The sequence below is a fragment of the Lissotriton vulgaris genome, chromosome 1_1, assembly GCF_964263255.1.
Source record: "Lissotriton vulgaris chromosome 1_1, aLisVul1.2, whole genome shotgun sequence".
NCBI classification, from domain to species: Eukaryota; Metazoa; Chordata; class Amphibia; order Caudata; family Salamandridae; genus Lissotriton; species Lissotriton vulgaris.
In genome coordinates, this window is record NC_141685.1 from 1,826,515,512 (window position 1) to 1,826,537,433 (window position 21,922).

Consider the following 21,922-nt stretch of genomic DNA (forward strand, 5'->3'; position numbering starts at 1 on the left):
GTGATGTTGAGGTTGTGTTGTCTCGCGATGGATGCGAGGGGACTCATGTAAACGTTGAAGAGGGTGGGACTGAGCGATGATCCTTGTGGTACGTCGCAGATGACTTCGGTGGCCTCTGATTTGAATGGGGGAGGCGGACTCTCTGGGTTCTCCCGGCGAGGAACGAGATGATCCAGTCCAGTGCTTTTCCTTGTATTCCGACGTTACTGAGGCGTTGAATGGGGGTGCTATGACAGACTGTGTCGAAGGCGGCCGAGAGGTCAAGTAGGATGAGGGCAACTGTTTCTCCGTTGTCCAGTAGCGTTCGGATGTCGTCTGTAGCTGCAATGAGGGCGGTTTTGGTGCTGTGTTTGGCTCGGAAGCCGGATTTTGAGGGGTCGAGGGAATTGTTGGATTCGAGGAAGGCGGCGAGCTGGCTATTGACGGCTTTCTCAATGACTTTGGCAGGGAATGGGAGGAGTGAGATGGGCGGTAGTTCTTGAGTTCAGAGGGGTCTGCTGTGGGCTTCTTCAGAAGGGCGCTGAGTTCGGCATGTTTCCAGCTTTCTGAGAAGGTAGCGGATTTGAAGGAACAGTTGATGACATTGCGGAGATGGGGTGCGATGATGGAGTCTGCTTTGTTGAAAATGTGGTGGGGGCATGGGTCGTTTGGCGATCCTGAGTGGATGGAGTTAATCAGGCGGATGGTGTCTTCAGTAGTGATTGGGTTCCAGTCGCAAAGGTTGTGAGGGTGCTGTTTTGGTTTGGAGGTGGGTGGAGTGGACTGTTCTTCGGACTGGTTTTCAAAGCTGTTATGTATATTGGCGATTTTGTTGTGGAAGAAAGAGGATAAAGAGTTGCAGAGGCCTTGGGAGGGAGTGATGTCGTTGGTGCCGGCGGTGGTATTGGTAAATTCTTTGACGATGTTGAATAGTTACTTGCTGTTATGGGCGTTGTTGTCGAGTCGACCCTTGAATGCTGATTTCATGGTGGATCGGATCAATTGGTGGTGTTTGCGGGTGGCATCCTTGAAGGTGCTCAGGTTGCCAGTGGTTGGGTTTTTTCTCCAGGTTTTCTCGAGAGTACGACATAACTTCTTGGATTTCTTAAGGTCATTGTTGAACCAGGGGGCCTTTTTGCTACTTTGTTTGATCTGGTGGTTTTTCAAGGGTGCTAATTCGTTAGCGCTGTGGGTGATCCATTGTGTGAGTTTGGTGGCAGCTTGGTTTGGGTCCGATGACATGGCAGGAGGGTTTTGGTTAAGTGAAGAGTTGGTCGGTGGTGATTTTGTTCCAGTTTCTTCGAGGAATAGGTTGTGGGGGGTTGTGGGTCGGGGTCTTTTTGTAACTGAAGTGAACGCAGCTGTGGTCCGTCCAACGGAGAGCTGTGGTGTGATCGAAGGAGATGTGTTTGCTGGAGGTGAAGATAGGGTCGAGCGTGTGTCCGGCAAGGTGGGTGGGGGTGTCAACAAGTTGTTTCAGTCCGAGATTGTTCAGGTTGTCCAGGAGGGTGGTGGTGTTTCTGTCGTTTTTCTTTTCCAGGTGGAAGTTGAGGTCTCCCAGTAGAATGTAGTTCTCGGAGGTGAGGGCATGTGGGCTGACAAAGTCAGTGATGTCTTCGTTGAATAGTGTGCGGGTTCCTGGTGGTCTGTAGATGAGGGTGCCTCTAAGTGTGGTCCTGGGGTCGGTGTGGATCTGGAAGTGAAGGTGTTTGGCGAAAGCGAGGTTATCGTCGGTGCTGGTCATGATTCGGATGGTGTTCTTATGGACGATGGCGATGCCTCCTCCTGTTTGGTTGATGCGGTCTTTTCGGATGACCTTATAAGCGTCCAGGATGGCAATGGCGATGTAGGGCGCTGATGAGGCGTTCATCCAGGTTTCTGTGAGGACGGCGACGTCCGGCGATGCAGTGTCGAGTAGGTCCCAGAGTTCAGTGGCGTGTCTGTGGACCGAGCGGGTGTTCAGCAGGATGCACTTCAGGTGGTTAGAGTTGGAGCTGTGTTTGGAGTTAGTGGGTTTGGTGAGGGTCCTGATGCAGGCGAACTTGCAGGAGTGGCAGGCGAAGGGTCCATGGGTGTGTCCTGGGGCAGCTTTGCAGCATTGTGGTGTGCGTCCGGGGTTAAGGGCAAAGAGGGTAGCGGCGTCATACGTTATGCGGGTGGAGTGGGTTTTGCGAGGACCAGGGGGTCTGGCACTGGGCGCGGTCCAGGCGCGGACGGGCGCAGACGGGCTTACCTTTGGCGCACCTTCGGCGCGCATGGGGCGCGACCGCTGCGCGCAGTAGCATCTGACATAAGTGGAATGTGGAGAGGGGAGGGGCGAGGGAGGATCAGCTGGGAGGCGGGAGCGGGGCAGAGAGCTGGGGGGCACAACAACAACAACAAAATGGCTGCAAGCCAAAAGGCGACCAGGACGAGATTGGGGCACAGGTAAGGCTAATGACGGTCAAAACACCTGTGAAATAGGCACAATCAGGCACAAATCGGCAAGCAGGCAAAGGCAGCAATGTGCAATTAATAAATAAACAATGCGCAGTCCAGCGGCACAGCGGGACTATGAAATCGAAAGGCAGAGGCAGCAATGTACAATTTAATAAATAAACAATGCGCAGTCTCGAATTAGGCAATGGCAGTGCGAGGACGATGCTTCCAGGTCACAGAGCAGAGCAGCTTAACCCAAACGAGTGCAGCAGTAGCAGTGCGAGCAGCGCACCGATACCAGGTCAGGGCTGGGAGCAGCGTGGGGAGCGACCACCTTTGAGAAGCTCAGGACGGTCACAGCGCTTAGTGCGGAGGAACAGGCTCAATACTTTTAGTGGGAGGGAGGATCAGCTGGGAGGCGGGAGCGGGGCGGAGAGCCGGGCTGGGGGGCACAACAACAACAACAACAACAACAAAATGGCTGCAAGCCAAAAGGCGACCAGGACGAGATTGGGGCACAGGTAAGGCTAATGGCGGTCAAAACACCTGTGAAATAGGCACAATCAGGCACAAATCGGCAAGCAGGCAAAGGCAGCAATGTGCAATTAATAAATAAACAATGCGCAGTCTAGCGGCACAGCGGGACTATGAAATCGAAAGGCAGAGGCAGCAATGTACAATTTAATAAATAAACAATGCGCAGTCTCGAATAAGGCAATGGCAGTGCGAGGACGATGCTTCCAGGTCACAGAGCAGAGAAGCTTAACCCAAACGAGTGCAGCAGTAGCAGTGTGAGCAGCGCTACAATACCAGGTCAGGTTGGGAGCAGCGTGGGGAGCGACCGCCTTCGAGAAGCTCAGGACGGGCAAAGCTACCTGATAGCTCCAATTGATGTTGGACACCAACAGCGATACCTGGCTGTTGAGCCCAGAGCTCTTTTCATTCTGGAACTTGTATTTTCAATTTCCAAAAACGAGCACAGACATGTAATTCACAGCGTGCTAAATGCTGTGTATTACAAAGCCAGGACCAGTGAGTGTATCTCACTTTACACAAATGCTATGGCAGCTATGGTAGCACATTCATCCACACAGTGGGTTGGTGTCTTAGAGGGGACGTCACGTGTTGCTTGTCCGTCCAGTCAAATAGCTCTTGCACACACAAGAGTTATTTGGCTTTCTCAGTGTTTTTTAACCATTCTGTACATCACCACAACTGCTGTGCAGCATAGTTGAAAGTTAGGGGTTAAAAAGTGTTATGACACGGTTTTACTTTAAGCCATGCTTCACAGCAGACGTGCTGCTGTACAACATGGCTAAAAAACATTGACAAAGCCAATTGATCTCGAGTAGGCATGACCGATTGGCTTTTCTGCTTCTTGTTTACACACCAGGCAGTATCTCAGAGATGCTGCTGGATACTAGAAAACCCCAAACAGAGCAAACAAGACAGAGTCAGCCAATACACTAGTGTCTCCTCAGCTTAGATTTTGCAGCAAGTGCCAGGATGACATTCCTGGCACTGCTGCAGTCACAACAAGCATTTGCAGTGCAATCGGTCTCGCCTGTGGGACCTTATATGTATTTAGCTATGTAGCACATTATCCTGGGCGCTAAAACATCTACTGTTCTTTAACATGGAGGGAAAGTAAGCACCAAACTGCGTGACACACCAGGTATGGGAAGACATGGAGAGAAATATTGACTTTCAGTGGGAAATGCTATTGTCCAAAGCTCTGTTTTTAATATGAAATCAAGGCCTTCGGTGATCATATCACTGAAAATACAAGATCTGAAAATTATTATTATTGTCTACGGATGCTTGTGGAAGACAATTTATATGGACTGGAATCTAGAGAATGCTAAAGTGATTCTGGTATTTTACTGGCCTCGCTGGTCATTTTCTATCAAGAAAGTTAAATAGAGGCAGTTGCCAGAAAAAGTTTAAAAAGTCCCTCAACATAAAGAAATTCTGGTATTTTACTGACCTCTACTGCTCGGTTTCTATTAAGACAGTTAAATACAGGCAGCTGAACAGAATAAAAAGTCTCTAAGCTGAAGCAGGCAAGTCCTAGAGCTGATCTCCAGAGTCCACAAACTACACACACAAATTAGTATATACTAAAGTATATACAAGAGGTCTTGAATGCTCGACCTAAAAATGAATGTGTGTCCTCGTGTACTGTAAATGGTGCTATGTAAAGCGCTCTGATACCCGATTCGGGTCAAGTTCGGCTATATAAAACTGCAAAAAAAATTTTTTTAAATACCTTTCAAATATGATCCGATGTATGTTGCTGACCTTAATTAAGCATGAGTGTTACAGGGAGTGTTGGGATTGACACAGTCACACAACAAAGAATGTTTTCATGAAACGTTAGATCCACAGAGAAATAAGATTTATTTTGCACTGGGCCTGGTGGCATAAGTGGACTGGTGCAGGAACCCCAGAGGTAGCAAGACAACTTTTACTGTAAAAGATTTGTCACAGGCCTACAAAAATTTGGGGCTGGAGGGGAGATTTGGATGACAAATCAGCCCTTGAGCGCTGTGGCTGTTTGGTGGTGTGGTGCAAGCAGGCAAACTTCTCAACAGTAATAATTTTATGAGGCCTGAATAGGTCTTCCGGCACAGACTGCTTTCACTGAGCTTTCAAGAGGCACTCACAAGTGCTTGTGCAACGTTGGCCTACCTCCTGAACAAGTAGAATCGTAAAGTGCCTCACATAGGTACCATAAGGAAGAGCAAAACAGTTTCTGTGCACCCCCCTGAAACCATTCGTACCTCAGTGGGACTAGTAACTTCCTGCAAGACCAAACCCGCGTTCAACATGGATAGAAGTTGATTACTTCAGCGACCTTGGCTGGATTCCTGCACAAAATGTACAGAACTCCCCGGGTGGAAATGTCACAAGCAAGGAATGCAAGCCTTGTCAGGAACAATCATTGAGGAGAAACTGCACTTTATATACTGCTAACTGTTGGTGTTCAAAAGCTAAGGTGGAAGATAGAGACACAATATGAATCGCAAAATGTTGAAAAGTGCCACTTTACATGAGGAGCAGACAGCAAACGGAGGCAACGCAACAAAGTGGTGGGGCATCATTAGAATCCCTCAAAAGAATCCTTGTCCTGTGGGCAGGCAGAAAAAGACTGCTGCTTGGATGGTTTTTTTACGCATGGTACAAAGCAGTACCAGTCTGAGAAGAGGAAACATTAGCAGTGGGTCTTATTTTTTACAAGGGTTTTAAACCAAGAGGAACTTTGCGTTACTGGGTGCAGTGCAGGCATCTACCCAGCTGGGAAGAAAAGGGGGCCAGAAAATATACCACTTGGGGGACATCAATTAATATCGGAGGCAAGTTAGTGGACATTCTAAGATGACTGTGGTACTTCCAGAATGCACTGTACAAAAAGCCCTGTGAGAAAATGTTCTTGACAAATTACTGATTGACGAATCACCAAATGTTTCAGATATAAATCTATGGATTTACATCTGGTACTTGAGACAAATAGAAGACGTTTGTAAGTAGTTCCTTTCGGGTGACTGGGTAGCTAGCGACAAGTACACATGAAGCAGCAAAGGCTTTTGAGTTTCTGAAAGATAAAGGTCTTCGAGACGATGATTTTATTGGAATAGCTATAGGGGGCACATAGGACCTTCAAATATCTGAATGAAAGGCAGTGATCTTTGGTGTATCCCGCACTCACACTGTCACTGCCCAGTAAGCAGTTAAGAGGCTTCCTAGAAATGTGGAATTTATTGTCAATGAAGCCTCCGATAACCAGCAAAGGAAGTCTATATAGATGATAGGTGCAGACTTCTCCCCTTAGCTCATTTTCTACAAGTAGCTCTGGTAATATACTATTTTGTATATTGTATACATGGTATTAGTGTTGCCTGACGCATTGATGCAGGGCTTTTTTCAAGCTCCCTATGACGAGCATTGCTATGCTTAAATCATTTTACAGTGATGCGGCAACTTCTCAGGGAACTGCTTATAGGAAATTCAAAAGTCAATCAGGTTATTAGCTTGAATTAAAGAGTGCGCTAGAATTGTGATTTTCCACTGCTGTTCCCCATCACGGAGATTATTGCTTAAGCAAGAGTTTGAGCTACAGCTACATTTGCATTCCAGCCAAAGATGAAAGAAAATACATTGCCTGAAGCTCTCAGGTGATGTGTCAGAGGGGCGTTGGTTAAGAAGGTGCGAGTATCTCAAAACCAGATGCAACCTCCAAACTCAGAGAATATTAAAATTGAACTTTTAAGAACTAAAAGAGCGATCGCAGATTTGGGACTAGCTTGTCATATCTTTTATATCATAACCAACAGAAGTCTGTAATATCAGTTGAGAACCGTCCATTTGTAGGTTTGTAGAAACAAGGAACCCTTCCGGATGTAAAGCAAATTTCCAAGAAAAACAATGTGGACTGGCCCACTATGTAGAAGTAATGGAATATTAATTAGTATTCCAGGTCACTTGTGAGTGTGGCTTTTCTGCTGGGCACAATAAGTTTTTGTTTATAAAACCCTCACACACCAACCTGGTTGGTGTCATCCTTCATCATCGGGGTCCAACCAGGCAGCCGAATGCCGCCTGGTTGTGCTTCTACGCCTGATTACAGCGGAGCAGGTGTCATGCAACAGTGTGATGTGGATGAAGGTGAGTAATGAGATACACCTCTGGGAATCCTTGCCCAATATTTTATTCGTGGCGGTCCAGGGTGATGGTTAAAAATAGTGATGCAACTACTCGTAGAAAAATGCGACTACTTAGTTGGCTAGGTGTTGGCGGTCTACATGTTTTAGTCCCAGAGGAAAAATATACGGGACTTTCCTCAGGACCAGGAAAAGGTGAGTGAGTGGCAAAAAGTAGTGCCATGTGTGAATCTCTCCTACTCACGCGCTAAGGTGTGTGGAAAAAAGTGAAACGCCGTGGGTACCAGACTAGGTTTTCCACAGAGGACTCCAAACATACAAAACGTACACAGGAGTGCCTCTCCCTGCGCCCCGATCTACTGGAATGGAACCTTTAGCGAAGATTTTTCTCGCATACCTGCAGTGCCTGGAAGTAACACAGCCGCACTTTTTTAATACTTTTAATTCCAGGCACTCCTACACACGCGCTAAGGTGTGTGGAAAAAAGTGGAACGCCGTGGGTACCAGACTAGGTTTTCCACAGAGGACTCCAAACATACCAAACGTACACAGGAGTGCCTGGAATTAAAAGTATTAAAAAAGTGCGGCAAACTTGAGAGAGCTTGGAGGCAGGACCATTCTCAACAGAGGAAGGCCGATTACAGAGCCACCATAAAGCTCTATAAAAAGGAAATTATGCTACACAATCCCGCTTCTATGATGTGAAAATTAATATGGCTGCTAATGCACCCCAGGAAATTTTTAAAATAGCCAAATCTTTAATCTCCCCACCCCCTGAGCGTCCATCATCAGGCGGCTCACAAACCCGCTGCAACAATCTTGCTACTTTTTTCTCCCAGAAAATCCAGGTTATCTACTCCTCATTTACCACTGGTGATGATAACACAGAACCCATCTCCCCTCCTGTTTCTAATCACCCCACCCCTGTATGCTCGAAAAATTCCCACTCCTTGACCCCTCCTCATTAGATAGGCTGATCCCTAAGATCACCTCGGTATCTCCTAATGACCAAGCACCCCCCCAGACTCTCATTAAGGTCATAGACGTTATTCGTCCGGTCATCCTAGATGTCCTTAATGCCTCCATTGCTTCCAAAACCGTTCCGCCTCCATGGAAGTGTGCGATGGTTAAAGCTTTGTTGAAAAAGCCTACTTTGAACCAGAACAACTTGGCTAACTATCGCCCCATCTCCATACTTCCATGGATGAGCAAACTACTTGAGAGGCACGTTAACAACATCTTAGTGGACTATTTGGAGTCCAATAGCCTGCTCCGTGCCTCTCAGACAGGGTTCCGCCCTCAGCACGGAACCGAAACCGCCCTTTTGGCGGTGAGGGAAGAAGCTAGAGCTGTGCTGGACCAGGGAGGTAAGGCTGCTATCATACTACTTGACCTCAGTGCCGCGTTCGACACGTTCAACCACTCCACACTATTACATCGGCTGAGTGGTCTGGGCGTGTCGGGCGCGGCCCAGGAATGGCTTACCTCCTTCCTGGATGATAGATTCTTCCAGGTGTTTGAGAGCGAGTCGGTCTCCCCTAAGCATCCTCTTAGTTGTGGGGTACCCCAGGGCTCCTCCCTGAGCCCCACTCTTTTTAACGCCTATATGGAGCCCCTAGAGAGGATAGTCCATCCCTTCGGTGTGCGTATTGTCACCTACGCAGATGACACTCAACTGGTGGTCTCCCTTGACCACTCAGAGGGATCATCCTCCACCTTAGGTCCCTGTCTAGAGGCTGTCGCCAGATGTATGCAATCCTCATACCTCAAGCTTAGTGGGGAGAAAACAGATATTATGCTGTTGGGCAACCCCTCTCCATCTGCCCTAGCATCCATCTGGCCTCCATCTCTTGGCCAGCCTCCTCCTCCCAAATCCCAGATTAAGAGCCTGGGAATCTGGCTGGACAAAGCGCTTGATTTCTCAGCCCAAGCCACTAAAACTGCCTCCACTTGCATCGGGATGATGAAAATGCTCCTTAAGGTGCTTCCCCTGCTCCCATTCCAGGCTAGAAGGATCATGGTCCAGGCCCTGGTCCTCTCCCGCCTGGATTATGGGAATGCCCTTTATATGGGAGCCCCGGCAGCAGTGACTCATAGGCTTCAAGTCACACAAAACTGTGCTGCCCTTCTACTATATAACATCCCCCGCTGGCAGTCAGCTAAGAAAGCTCTGAAAGATCTTCATTGGCTCCCAGTAGTGGCCAGAGTGCAGTTCAAGGCCATGTGCATTGTGCACAAATCTTTTCACCGCACTGGCCCGGCAATTCTGCACCCTATAGCTACACCCTATGCACCGTCCAGAGCCTTACGCTCTAGTTCCTTACAGCTTGTAACCGCCACCAAAATTAACAAAGCCCGTTGGGGTGGTCGTTCCTTTTCTCACACCGCAGCCAGGCTTTGGAACTCCCTTCGAGAAATCAATAACCACATGTCCTTCAGAAAGGCTTTAAAAACGCACTTGTTTGCAAAAACGTCTGATCTACCCTGAGCCCGCCACTAGTATTCAGTCTAAAGCGCTGCGAGGCCTCCGGGTAGTTACGCGCTATATAAGTGGAATTTCTATTCCTTTCCATTCCCACTAGTTTTTGTGTAGTATCTATAAGACTGATGGGCCTGTAATTTGATGGGGTTAACGGGCATCCTTTCTTGTGAATAGGGACACTCTCAGCTCCAAGCCAAGTGCCTGGCGGGTCAGTCCCCTTTAGCATTGCATTAAATAGGACAGCCAGGTACGGTACCCAAATTTTGGATTGGGACCGAATAGATCCCCGGGCAGTTTGTCTAGTCCAGGGGCCTTGTTAGGTAGCAGTTTGGCTAATGCGGACCCAACCTCCTTAAAGGTGATGACCTCATACCCATCTAGGTGGTACTCATACCTGGGAGCCACGGAGTCCTGTTTCTGTTCAGCATCCAAGGGCCCCGCCAATCGGTACTCATAGCGGGGTCCTGGGATAATTTAATCATGTGAGGGAGGAAGAAGATCTGATCCATTCAGCTTCCTATGTTTAATGTATCTATTAATCAGATGGGGAAGGATCACTGTTCCTGCATAACCAGGGTATGCAGGTCGGGGATTGGTGTGTCCCAAATAAAAAACCCTCATGCACGTGTTGGAAGGATCGAGGTAGCAGTATATCTTGATTCTCTTGATTCTCCGCTATTCATACATGTGTGTGCATAATCATTGGATCAGTTTTTTATGCAGCATCCACCCGGAGGTTCTTACCCATGGTTAAAATCAGTGGTGATCAGTGATGTGGTCAGTGCTCTGTGAAGTTAAAATAACCGGACAGCCAGATTCTGTGCGTCCTGTGAATTTCTTAGGAACTCATACTCACACAAATTGGTAGTTAAAAGTGGTTGACATGTTTCTGCCCTGTATTGCCTTGTTAGGTCTGGCGGGCTTTCTTCAGGACCGTAGTGAGTGGTGAAAAGTGAGTGTTTATAATAGAAACTTTCTAATTATAATCAAAAGATGAAAAAGGAATAAAGTGACCTGTTTTCCTTAATTTCAAGAAGGTCTCATTGTTCCTGTAAGAGAAAATTAAACAGTGTATATACAAGAGGGGGATGGAATGGTAGGGGTTAAGGACACACACAGCAGATCAGTTCTGCTACATTTACCACAAATTCAAATGTTGAATATATCATTAAAATGATGCAACTAGAAAATGGCAATACTTTGTAGACCTCACAATTAGTGGCAGTTTCAACTCTCTCATCTCTGTACGATGTTATTGAAAGTGATGTACAGTGTTAGTACAATCTATCCACTTATATATCTGCGTTATCTTAAGTAAAAGAAGTTGAGTTCACTCGTGTCAATAAGCATGCAGTGACAATGAGCATGCAGTCACACTGATATCCTACCGGGCTTATATGATTAATGTGGGGACACGTTTGCCGTTCTTGTTCGTGTCCTTACGTATATTCAAATGACACTATTACATGTTATAGAGAACGTCTCGTTGCCGTATAAAAAACATGTATGCACATATGGGACCTCTAAATCTTCATTTATTTTTGAAGGAGTGCATATTAAGTTTAGCTGTGATCCTCGCTAAAGGTGGAGAACGTGCATTTGCGTGATGCGGACGCCTTTTAGTTACATACCTTAAGTGAGGTATTACTGCACTTCAACGGGTTTGGCGGGAGGGCGAGGGTGCCTACTGTTGGGAGATGGAAATTATTAGTAAAGTATGTCTATTTGTCTAAGGATGTCTATTTTTATCATCGTGTCAAGAAGACATTAAAACAGGACTTTTTCATATCAATGAAGGACACGTGTTGCGTTTTGATGTATTGATACATTATCTTATCATTGTTATTGCTGCCTCTTCATTTGCTTGTTGTTTATCAATTTTTGAACGGTCCCGTGGCAGTGGACCTAAGAGGTGGGCAGCATATGTATAGCAATCTACTTGAATTACTGAGTATAGTTAGGTGGTGCAACAGCAAATCCCTTACTGCCATTCTCTTGCTCCCCTGCCGTGGATGCAACACAGCAAGGAAGCAAGTGCAGACCGAGGGCTCAGCGGGGAGTGTCTATTTTACAGACGGTGCCAGGGTTTCCCCTGGGCGGTCACTCTCCTTTTCTGCGCCTGCTAAACCTGTGTGATCACGGTGGAAATACACAGCAGCTGAAAAGAGTACAGCAGCTCCTCATGATTGCAATTACTTTAGCAGGCAGCAAGCAGTGGCCGACCTGATGGTGCCTTCTGCGCCTGTGTGCTGTGTAAATACACTGTCACAGACGTAACTCCCATCTGCCCCTTGTCTGCAGTAACTGCTATTTTGAGAGCTCAGCTGTCAACGGCATAACAAGCGCGGCCCGTCATGGGACGGACAGAAGATGTGCACGGGGAGGACTGCCTTTACTGGCGGTGAAAAAAACAGTCCCCATTGTATCACGCCTCCAGTAAAGCAGGCAATCCCCGCGTGCACATCTTTTGTCTCCTTTGTCTCCCCACGTTCAGGCTGTAATTGTATCGATTCCAAAAGCCCCTCAGCATGGCAGAGCAGTGCATGCGCTGGTTTTCGCCAGGCCGAGGCCTAAAAACAGTTACCAGCTTCCTTGTTCGATTTTGTCTCCGCAAAATCTGATTCCCCGCAATCGTGAAATACAGGGTGTGGGTACACTGGCTGCGTTGGTACCTCGTCTGGGTTAAAACTCTACGGGGAAGGGGGCTGACAAGCCATCAACACTTTTGACAGATTCCCATTTTTTAAGCTTTTAAGCTTCAAACATGCAAAACATGCAAGGCAGACGGAGACAAGTGTGTGGTTTTCCTTTAGAAAATACTTTAAAAGCCGTCTGGCTGTCTAAAACTCCTATCTGGTACTGAAAAGTATTCAATGTTTCCCCGTGACGAAGCATAGCTTCTCGATCAAGGGGACTTATGCTAAATTCAGAGAGGAAAAATGGCAAGGGGTGCATCTTACAATTAAGCTCGAATACATCTCTCTTTGTGGTAAAAAGAAGTGGGCTCTGGTTGGTAAATGCTTATTTTCCTCTTTACATCTTTAGTGGCAGGACAAAAGGTCCAAAAACTGCAATATTATGTTGCATCTTCTGTGAATCACCCCGCCGTCCCTTCAGCCCGTCTGATACCAGCTCATCTCAGCACCTTTGCATCTATCTGCTGGCCAAGATTTCCTTTTGTCTAGGCTTTCGCACTAATGTTGTCCTCCTTGATGACATAGTACCTCTTGTGCTACTGGACATCGAGTCCTTACACGCATACCTCATATTGGTGAGTGGTTCACACGAAGTGCAACCTTAGAGTTGTCATAATACCTCCTTTCTAGAAAGTACCAATATTGATAAACCGCTCCCGCCAGCCTGCTGTGTCGGTAACTCACTTACCTACACAGTACATTGGGGTCTGTTTTGTTTCTCTTTGATGATACCTGGAAGATGTGCCACACAGCACATTACGTTGTGCACTAAAACATGGCAAAGGCCGTGTGCAGCATTGCGCAGAGCTGGTTGGAAGCCTTGTAATGTAAAGTGGGAATATTCTTGGAAACTTGGCAGGGGACATGGCCCCGTACAACTGTCTTCCACAAGACTTTCTCTTCTATCGGGTCTGCTTCAGTTTGTGCCCTCTGGCTGTCAAACTAAATATTGGGGAGAAATTTAACAGGCTTCTATGAGTTTTTAAGATCGTGCAACATTCCATTCTTTATTTACAGTCGAATTAAGGGTATGAAAGCTGCCATAAAGCAGAATGTAGCGGAGCCCACTATTGTCACATCCATTGTCCTTCTTTATTGCGCTAACATGGCCGCTATTATTCAAATTTGAGGATAGAAGCAGCTACAGACAGTTCAGGGGTCAAATAATATAGGTATGTGATACATCTTGGTCGACTGATTAGGCACTGGACATATTCAAAGAGCTGCGTGTTTTCTTCTTTCCTTACTAGGTCAACTTCACCTATCAGTTTCTGAGGAAAAAGTTTTATATATTCAGCCAGTTCATGTATGATGAGCATATCAAGTCGAGGTTGATCAAAGATATTCGATATTTCAGAGAAAACAAAGACCAGAATGATCAAAAGGTATGTTAATCCTTGGTATTTCTCCTAAGCTAGTGCATGATTTTTGCAACATGTAAAACAGCTTTTGATGTGCAAAGTAATATGCATGATGTGTATTTCAACTTTCAGGGTATAGTACTTTTGTGTCACAATAATGTTCCTTAACCTGTTTGAAATGAATTGAAAATAGCAAACAGTGTGAAAGGATACATGCTGTTTTTCAGCGAAAACCTCTTACTGCCTACCCTTCTGCCTGGTTTCATTTTGTTTGCTTCATGTTCTGTGTAGTTCATACTATACTCGCAACACAAATTCTGCTCTGATTTTCTTTCCATTGAAAGTCCCAGTCATGTAAACCTACCTTTGGTATTGACTCTGTATACCTAATGTTAGCATATAGATCATGTAAATCTTGAAGTATGTCAGAAGTTAGCTGGGTGTAATATTTGCCTTGGCCTTTATCCTTTGCATGAATAAGTAACCTTGAAAATGTGGAATGTCGGAGTTTTCAAAACAAACAATATGCATGGCACACATGGGAGGAACACTGAGTCTGAGGGTATGGGATAGGGGTCTAGATGGGCAACTGACACTTTTTTTAAAAAGTTTAAAGTGGGCGAGCACAGTAAAAAGGATATCTGATAGAGACTACTAGCCGCAGATTCCTTAACGTAGAATTATCCCCAGGCGCAAGACTGGATCCGGAAAACTCTCTTTGCCACAGCATCTCTGCGCACCGGGGGCGGTACCACGTGACTCCAACCTGACTTCATCCGCGAGCGTGACGTCAGCGAGGTCACAAAAAGCCCACCCCGGCGCGCTGATGTCAGTTTCCTTCTTTTACGCCTGCCACGCGAATCCGGATTGTGTCCTGGCCTATTTTCAGGCCTTCTTTTTTCACGCTTTGCGTTTTTTTTTTTAGAACAGTGTGCGAATGCCTTCGGGCTTCAAGACGTGCTCGCCTTGCCCGCGCCAGATGTCGGTGACGGACCCTCACCCCATTTGTATGTGGTGTTTGGGTGAACATCATGACTCCACGGACTGCGAAGCTTGTCAGCAGATGAAGCCCAAGTCCCAGCGGGAGCGCTGGATGAAACTCCTTTTGCCCCGCATTTTCAGGTCAGCGTCGTCACCACGTCCGTCCCCCGCAGAAGGGGCCAAGAACCACCGCTTTCGTCTCTGATATCCACCTCCTTTGAGCTGCAGGGGCGTCACTCGCCCGTTGATAAGTGTTGAAGCTTGTCCCCGAGGCCCAGGCCCGCGCTATATGGGGGGCACAGGTTCTCCACGGGTCGTGCGGCCTCGCACGTCGCCACCTTACCTGCCCTTTCCGGGTCTGGTGGCGACCAGAGCCCAAATGGAGGCCTATGCTGCAGCCCTGCAGGCCTCTTTGGCTCCTCCTTCTCCTCCTCTTCCCGGGACACCCACGAATCCCCTGCCTCGTGCGGGGCCTTCTGTGGAGTCGCCGGCGGCTCCGGCCCCAGCGCCGACAGGTCGTGGAGGTGTGGTGTCGTCTGGGTGCGGCCCTACGGGTTCCCCCCTTCGGCACATGGCTTCTTTGCTTTGCCGCAAACCCCTGTGGTGTCGCGGGAGGTTGCCGGGACTCCGGGCTCGTCCCAGAGTCCTCCTCGGTCCTCTGGGCAAGTGGAGGCCTTGTCCGAGGCCGAGCTGACGTCGCTCAGGCGCTGGCAGCTGTCGGCCCTGGCGGCGCCGCAGGGGCTAGGGCGCGTCCCTGGGGCCCTCTCGTCTCTCCACGCAGGCGGCTGCCTCATCAAAGGTCGGGTCGGCGCCTTTTCAGCGCCGTTCTTTAGCCACCCAGACTCCGCCCCGCTCTCCTGCTGCACAGGTGGTGGTGGAGGTCGCCGCAGCATCCCCTTCGGCGCCAGTCGACGTCGCGCTGACGCCAGTGGTCAACTCCGTTAGGCCGTGCTGGCGTCGGGTCTTCGACTTGTCTTCGGAGGCCCCTTCTTCTCCAGAGGTTCGGTAACTTTTTGTCTCTTCTTCCCCGGAGACGGGACGAGGCGTTGTGGCCTTTTTCCCGGCGTCTGCCAAGGAGGGCTCTTCGTCGTCCCGCGCCCACAGTCCTCCCCAGAGGCGCCTCAGGTTCCCCACTCATCTGTCAACCCTCCACCATTCCGGGCTTGGCCATTCTTACCTACGGTTGGGCTGGGGAACGGCCGGCTTAGTTTACAGCCGTCGCCCATGGAGGAATTACTCTCCCCACCGCTTTGTCCTACGGAGGCGAGTGCTGCCTTGGCCCAGGCTGTCTCCACGGTCACTGGGATTTTGCGCATGGGCGACCCGGCTGCCCATTTCCCCTTGGACCATTTGCTTGAGGTTCTCCATCAGGGCTCTGATGGACGGGAGCTGCTTCTTCCCTTCGAAACTTCGCTCCATAATTCTCTTTTGGACACCTGGGGGCGTCCTGTCACGGGGGACGCGGTGCCCCACTCGCTCCTGCACTGCCACCATCCTTCTCCGCATTATCCTGTCTGCCTTCCCTTCCACCCTTTTACCCGGGGCCCTCTTCTGCAGACTGCCTTTCCCTCCCTGCCTTCGGTGTTGTCTCCTCCATCACGGGAGGCCCGGTGGTTAGATTCCTGGGGGCGTAATATCTTCGCTTCCTCCAGCGCTGCCTTGCGAGTGACCAACAAGCTTTGTGTGTTAGCAAGAGCCACTTCCAGCTTGTCGGATTCCGCAGAGTCCCTTTTGTCCTCTTCTTCTCAGGAGGATGCCCGCGCTGATCTGCGGCACTATGTGTTGGATGGCGGGAGCTGCCCGAGTTTATTCTTCGCTCGGCTCTTGATGTTTCTGAGGCTCTTGGTCGCTCTATGGCTAGTTCGGTGGCCCTCTTTCTCCATGCTTGGTTGAGGGATAGTGTTTTCCCAGGGAATGTGAGGAAGCGTCTGGTTGACCTCTTTCAATGGCACTCTTTTGTTTCACCCCCTGCGGATTCTGCCATTCAGCGGTTCCGTGTGGGGCTTCACCCTCCTCCTCCCCCACTCAGTAAAACTGGCTGCCAGCTGATGTATTCTGGGGAGTGTTCTCCCATTCTTTTTCTGGGGCCTTCAGGGCCCTTCGTTTGGCCTTTCGGTGCTGTTGGCTGCTGATCCAAAGCCCCCCCCCCCCCTCTTTTTTGAGTTGTGGCGTTGGATGTCGTTAAAAGCTGTGTTGGTCCTGAGATTGCACCTTCTGTGTCTTCTTTTATTGGCTGACTGGTAAGCCGTCTGCAGTTCTTCCCGAAGGTCTTCCTGTTTTAGTCCCCTCTGCTGCGAAAAGTTTTTTCTTAAGAGGTGTTCCCCATGTTTTCTTGGGATGTAGTCTACCCTTTGTGGTGTACTTGTAGCTATTGTTTAGCTCTGTCATGGGCTGGGGAGACGCGGACCCCTTTTTTGGGTTCCGTGCCTTCCATGGTGTCACGGTATACCACAGGTGCGGACTCTTGAACACTTGTCTGGGCGCAGCTAGCGCTGCGCCCCGATTATCCATATCCAGGTTAGCTTCGTCGCCAGACCAGCCTGGCATGCTATTTTCGGCATCATGTTGTGACTCTTCCTCCCTTTTTTCCCAGTGTTCGGCCTGGGCCTCTGTCTGGTGACACAACCCCGGGGGAGATGGAGCGCTTCCTCATGGCTATGAGGAACCTCTCTTCCCCGATGGGTTCCGCAGCGCCTTCGGGCCCAGCGGACCCGTCTGGGGCCTCTAGCAGGTCGGGGGCTTCGGCCCGACGCCGTCGGATGCTTCTGCCCGAAGCCGCCGGCGCCTTCGGGCCCGGCGCCGCAGGGCCCCACTGGATCCACTTCGGGATCCGGGTCGTCGCCGGTTGACCTAACGACCTCACCGGCGCCGGTCCCTCAGGTGTCAACTCCGGCGCCGTCCCCCATGCCTCCCTCGCTCCGGTTCCGGCGTCGGAACGGCGCCGCTGAGCGCCGCTTTCGACGCCGCTTGGGGAGTTTAGCTTCTATGAACCGGCCTCATCGTTTGACAACCCTGACTATCAGGGGATGGGTGAAGAGGAGTATTGGGAGGGGTCTGAGGACCCTCTGACCCGAGAGTGTCAGTCTCAAGAGGACTGGACAGGTGGACTTGGGGATGCCAGTGGTCTGGACACATCACCAGACACTGGCTTTGTCTCACCTCCTACCGTGGCTACGGAGGAGGGGGCAACCTACAGTGTGGTTTTGATGAGGGCAGCCAAGGCCTTGGGCCTTGAGCTCCCCGTCGCGGCCGTGATTACTAACTTCCTCACTGAGGTCCTTAAACCGCAGTCAAGCTCGGCTGAGCCTCTGCTGCCGTTTAATGAGGCCTTGACCGACGTTCTTTTGCGCACTTGGTCCAGGCCCGCTACGGGTTCGCCCGTAGATAGGAACGTGGCCAGACGCCACCGCCCGACCCCGGGCGACCCATGTTTCCTGTCCACCACCCCACCCCCGAGAGCCTGGTCATCCAGGCATCAAATTCCCAGACCGCATTCCCGTCGGCTCCGTCGGACAGGGAATCCAAGAGGTATGAGCACTACGGCAAAAAGGTATTCTCCTCCCTTAGTCTGGGACTGCGGTCTTCCAACACTGCATGCCTCTTGGGCCGCTACACCCACTCTCTGTGGGATACGGTCGCGGAATTGCTGCCAGAGTGTCCGTTCGAGGTACGGGCCAAACTCGGCCAAGCCTTTGTGGAGGGCCGGGATGCAGCAAAATATTCTATCCGGTGTGGGCTGGATACCCCCGTCTCACTAGGTAGAGCGATGGCAACGACAGTGGCAATTCGTCGCCACGCCTAGTTGAGGTCCGCCAACTTTTCGGCCGATGTCCAAAACACACTGATGGACATGCCGTTTGATGGCCGTCGCCTTTTTGGCGACAAGGCAGACCATGCGTTTGAGCGCTTTAAGGACTCCAGAGCTACGGCCAAGTCCTTGGGCCTCTTGGCCCGCGCCAGCAAACGGGTGCCTTTCGCTCCTTTCGTGGCCAAGGAATGGGCGCCCCCACACGTTCTGCGAGCCACGCACCGCAGACTAACATCCGGCGCGATGGCGGCCGTGGAAATCGCCGTGGAGGTGTCGGGGACAACGGCGAGGCCAGTCCACACCCTCCCCCGCAGCATCCGCCTCAAAACCATCCTAGTCCGTGCTTTTCGGCCCAGGTGACGCCAGTAGGGGGCAGGGTTCGCCCTCACCACTCCCACTGGCGCACTGTCACGTCGGACAGGTGGGTGCTGCAAATCGTCCGAAGGGGCTACTCCCTCCCCTTCGAGACGACCCCTCAAGCCATGCCACCGCAACACCACCGCGTATGCAGGAGGAAGTTTCGGCCCTCTTGGCCAAAGGGGCCATTGAGCCCGTTCCTGGGCCAGAAGTAGGGTGTGGTTGCTACTCCCACTACTTTCTGGTACCCAAGAAGGGCAAAGGGGACCTACGCCCTATCTTGGACCTACGGAACGTCAACAGCTTCCTCCGGAAGGAGAAGTTCAAGATGCTGACACTGGCTCAGGTCTTAGCTGCCCTGGACCCAGGAGACTGGATGGTAGCGTAGGACTTGCAGGATGCTTATTTCCATCCCCGTCCTGCCAGCCCACCGGCGCTACCTGAGGTTCACGGTAGGCCACGAGCACTTTCAGTTTACCATGCTCCCCTTTGACCTTACTAGCGCCCCACAGGTTTTCACGAAAGTGATGGCGATGTTCGCAGCTCATCTGCGCAGGTTAGGGGTTTCTGTCTTCCCCTACCTCGACGACTGGTTGTTGAAGGCGGGCTCGCCCCAGACAGTCATCAGCCACCTCCAGACGACGGCAGACCTCTTGCACCAGCTGGGGTTCTCCATCAATGTGCCGAAGTCACACCTGTGTCCCTCTCAGAAGCTCCTTTTCATCGGAGCGGTTCTCGACTCGGCGCAGTTTCGGGTTTACCCACCTGAACAGCGGGTTCGGGATATACAGGCTCTGATTCCAATATTTCAGCCTTTATGCCGAGTTTCGGTCAGGTTGACGCTGCGGCTTCTGGGGCTGATGGCTTCCTGCATCCTTCTGGTTCATCACGCCCGTTGGCGGATGCGGGCTCTGCACTGGGACCTGAAGTTTCAGTGGGCCCAGCATCGGGGCAACCTGTCCGACCATGTCCTGATCTCGGAGGGCACTGCGAGACAGCTGCAGTGGTGGCTCACGGACCTCGATTGGGTCAGCGGCAGATCCCTCACCCTTCCCCAACCGGAGCACGTAGTTGTGACGGACGCGTCCCTCCAGGGCTGGGGAGGCCACATGGGAGAGACGGAGATCAGAGGCCTCTGGTCCCCGGCGGAGTCCCGGCTCCATATCAACCTTTTGGAGCTGCGGGCGATTCGTCTAGCACTGAAGGCATTCCTCCCCTCTGTCCGGGGGAGTGTAGTGCAGGTGTTCATGGACAACACCACCGCCATGTAGTACTGCAACAAACAGGGCGGGGTGGAGTCGTGGACCCTCTGCCTGGAGGCTCTGCACCTTTGGCAGTGGCTGGAACATCAGGGTGTAACCCTGGTGGTTCAACACCTGGCAGGTTCTCTGAACGCCAGGCGGACAAACTCAGCCGCCGGTGCATGATGGATCACGAATGGCGTCTGAACTCGGACGTGGCGCAAGGCCTCTTTCAGCAGTGGGGAGAGCCTTGGTTAGATCTATTCGCCACCGAAGAAAACGTGCAATGTCATCAGTTCTGCGCGTTGGAATTTCCAAGGCGGCACTCGCTCGGAAACGCTTTTCGTCGCAAGTGGAGTTGCGGTCTGTTGTACGCCTTTCCGCCTATACCACTTCTGCCCAGAGTGCTGAAGAAGATCAAGCGCGACCGGGCACAAGTCATCCTTGTGGCTCCGGACTGGGCACGCAGGTACTGGTATCCCGAGCTACTCAGTATGTCAGTCGATCCCCCGGTTCATCTGCCTCTACAGGAGGACCTTCTGTCGCAGCAGCAGGGGACCGTCCTCCACCCGAACCTGTCCAGTCTCCACCTCCATGCTTGGAGATTGAGCGGCGACAGTTGAGGCCATTTGACTTGCCTCCTGAAGTCTGTAACATCATTTTGGCAGCCAGGCGTCCCTCCACAAAGTCGGTATACGCCTGCAGGTGGAACAGATTTATGGCATGGTGCACAGCAAAGGCTGTGGATCCTCTCTCTGCCCCTCTTTCTGAGGTTCTTCTCTTCCTTCTTTCTCTTACCCAGCAGGGCTCTGCTCTGGGCACTATCAAGGGCTACCTTTCTGCTCTTTCAGCCTTTTTGAGGCTACCTGATCAACCTTCTTTGTTCAAGTCCCCTGTTGTTAATCGATTCTTGAAAGGCATCACACAAACGTTTCCACCCTTTCCCTTCGTGATGCCTCAGTGAGACTTGAACCTGGTTCTTACTTTTCTGATGTGCGCTCCCTTTGAGCCACTTCACAACTGTCCTATCCTTACCTTGAAGACCGCCTTCTTGGTTGCCATCACCTCTACCAGGAGAGTGAGTGAGCTCCAGGCTCTATCCTCTAAACCTCCTTTCCTTTCTGTACCCTGTGTTGGACTAAGGGCTCATTCCACTCGGGCCACGGCGACTACCACTGCCCTGGGCCGAGGAGTGCCCTTGCAGGACATTTGCCAGGCAGCTACGTGGGCCTCGCAGCACACGTTTGCAAGATACTATTGCCTTGACAGCCAAGTCCGAAGGGATGGCTTCTTTGGTCGTTCAGTCCTCCAGGACTTTCTGGTGTGATTATTGGTTCGCAGACCCACCACCGGGGTTGGTATTGCTGCGGTATCTATTCTAAGGTAAGGAATCTATCACTAACGTGTCTCTTTCATATGCACAAGTTACTACTTGTGTAACGATATATCTTTAAGAGACATTAGTTAGTGATAGATTCCTTACCGACCCACCCATCCTCCCCGTTCTGCGAACCGATATCTAGGGTTAAGGTCATCCCCTTTCAGGGCCCTAATTTCAATGGCACCAGTGTTGGTTTTTAGCATAGCTCTGTGTTTCTGGTGCGGAAAAGCTGTGTCTAAGAACTGACGTCAGCACGCGGAGGCGGCGTCTAAGTTCTCCGACGACGTCATCACGACGCCGACGACAGACGCGGAGCCGCAGACGACGCCTACCGACGCCCAAGGGTACTGCTACGCAAACATTTCCGGATCCAGTCTGACGCCTGGGGATATTATAAGGTAAGGAATCTATCACTAACTAATGTCTCTTACAGATATATTGTTACACAAGTAGTAACTTGTGCATCACGGACGTCCATCTTCCGAAAGAAGGCCAAATAGTAAAGCTAGAAGTCAGGGAGTGCTATTCTGCCCTCCATCTTTTTTTTCCTACGTTTT

The 21,922-nt window shown here is 50.5% G+C and overlaps 1 protein-coding gene across 1 annotated transcript in view; it reads left to right on the plus strand.

Annotated features, from left to right (window-relative positions):
* WASHC4 (WASH complex subunit 4) overlaps positions 1 to 21,922 on the plus strand; it is a 975,954-nt gene that overhangs the window by 522,404 nt on the left and 431,628 nt on the right. Inside the window, exon 25 of the mRNA XM_086919270.1 lies at positions 13,487 to 13,621. Within this exon, the coding sequence (XP_086775396.1) occupies positions 13,487 to 13,621 (135 nt within the window). The remainder of the gene's footprint in view (positions 1 to 13,486; positions 13,622 to 21,922) is intronic.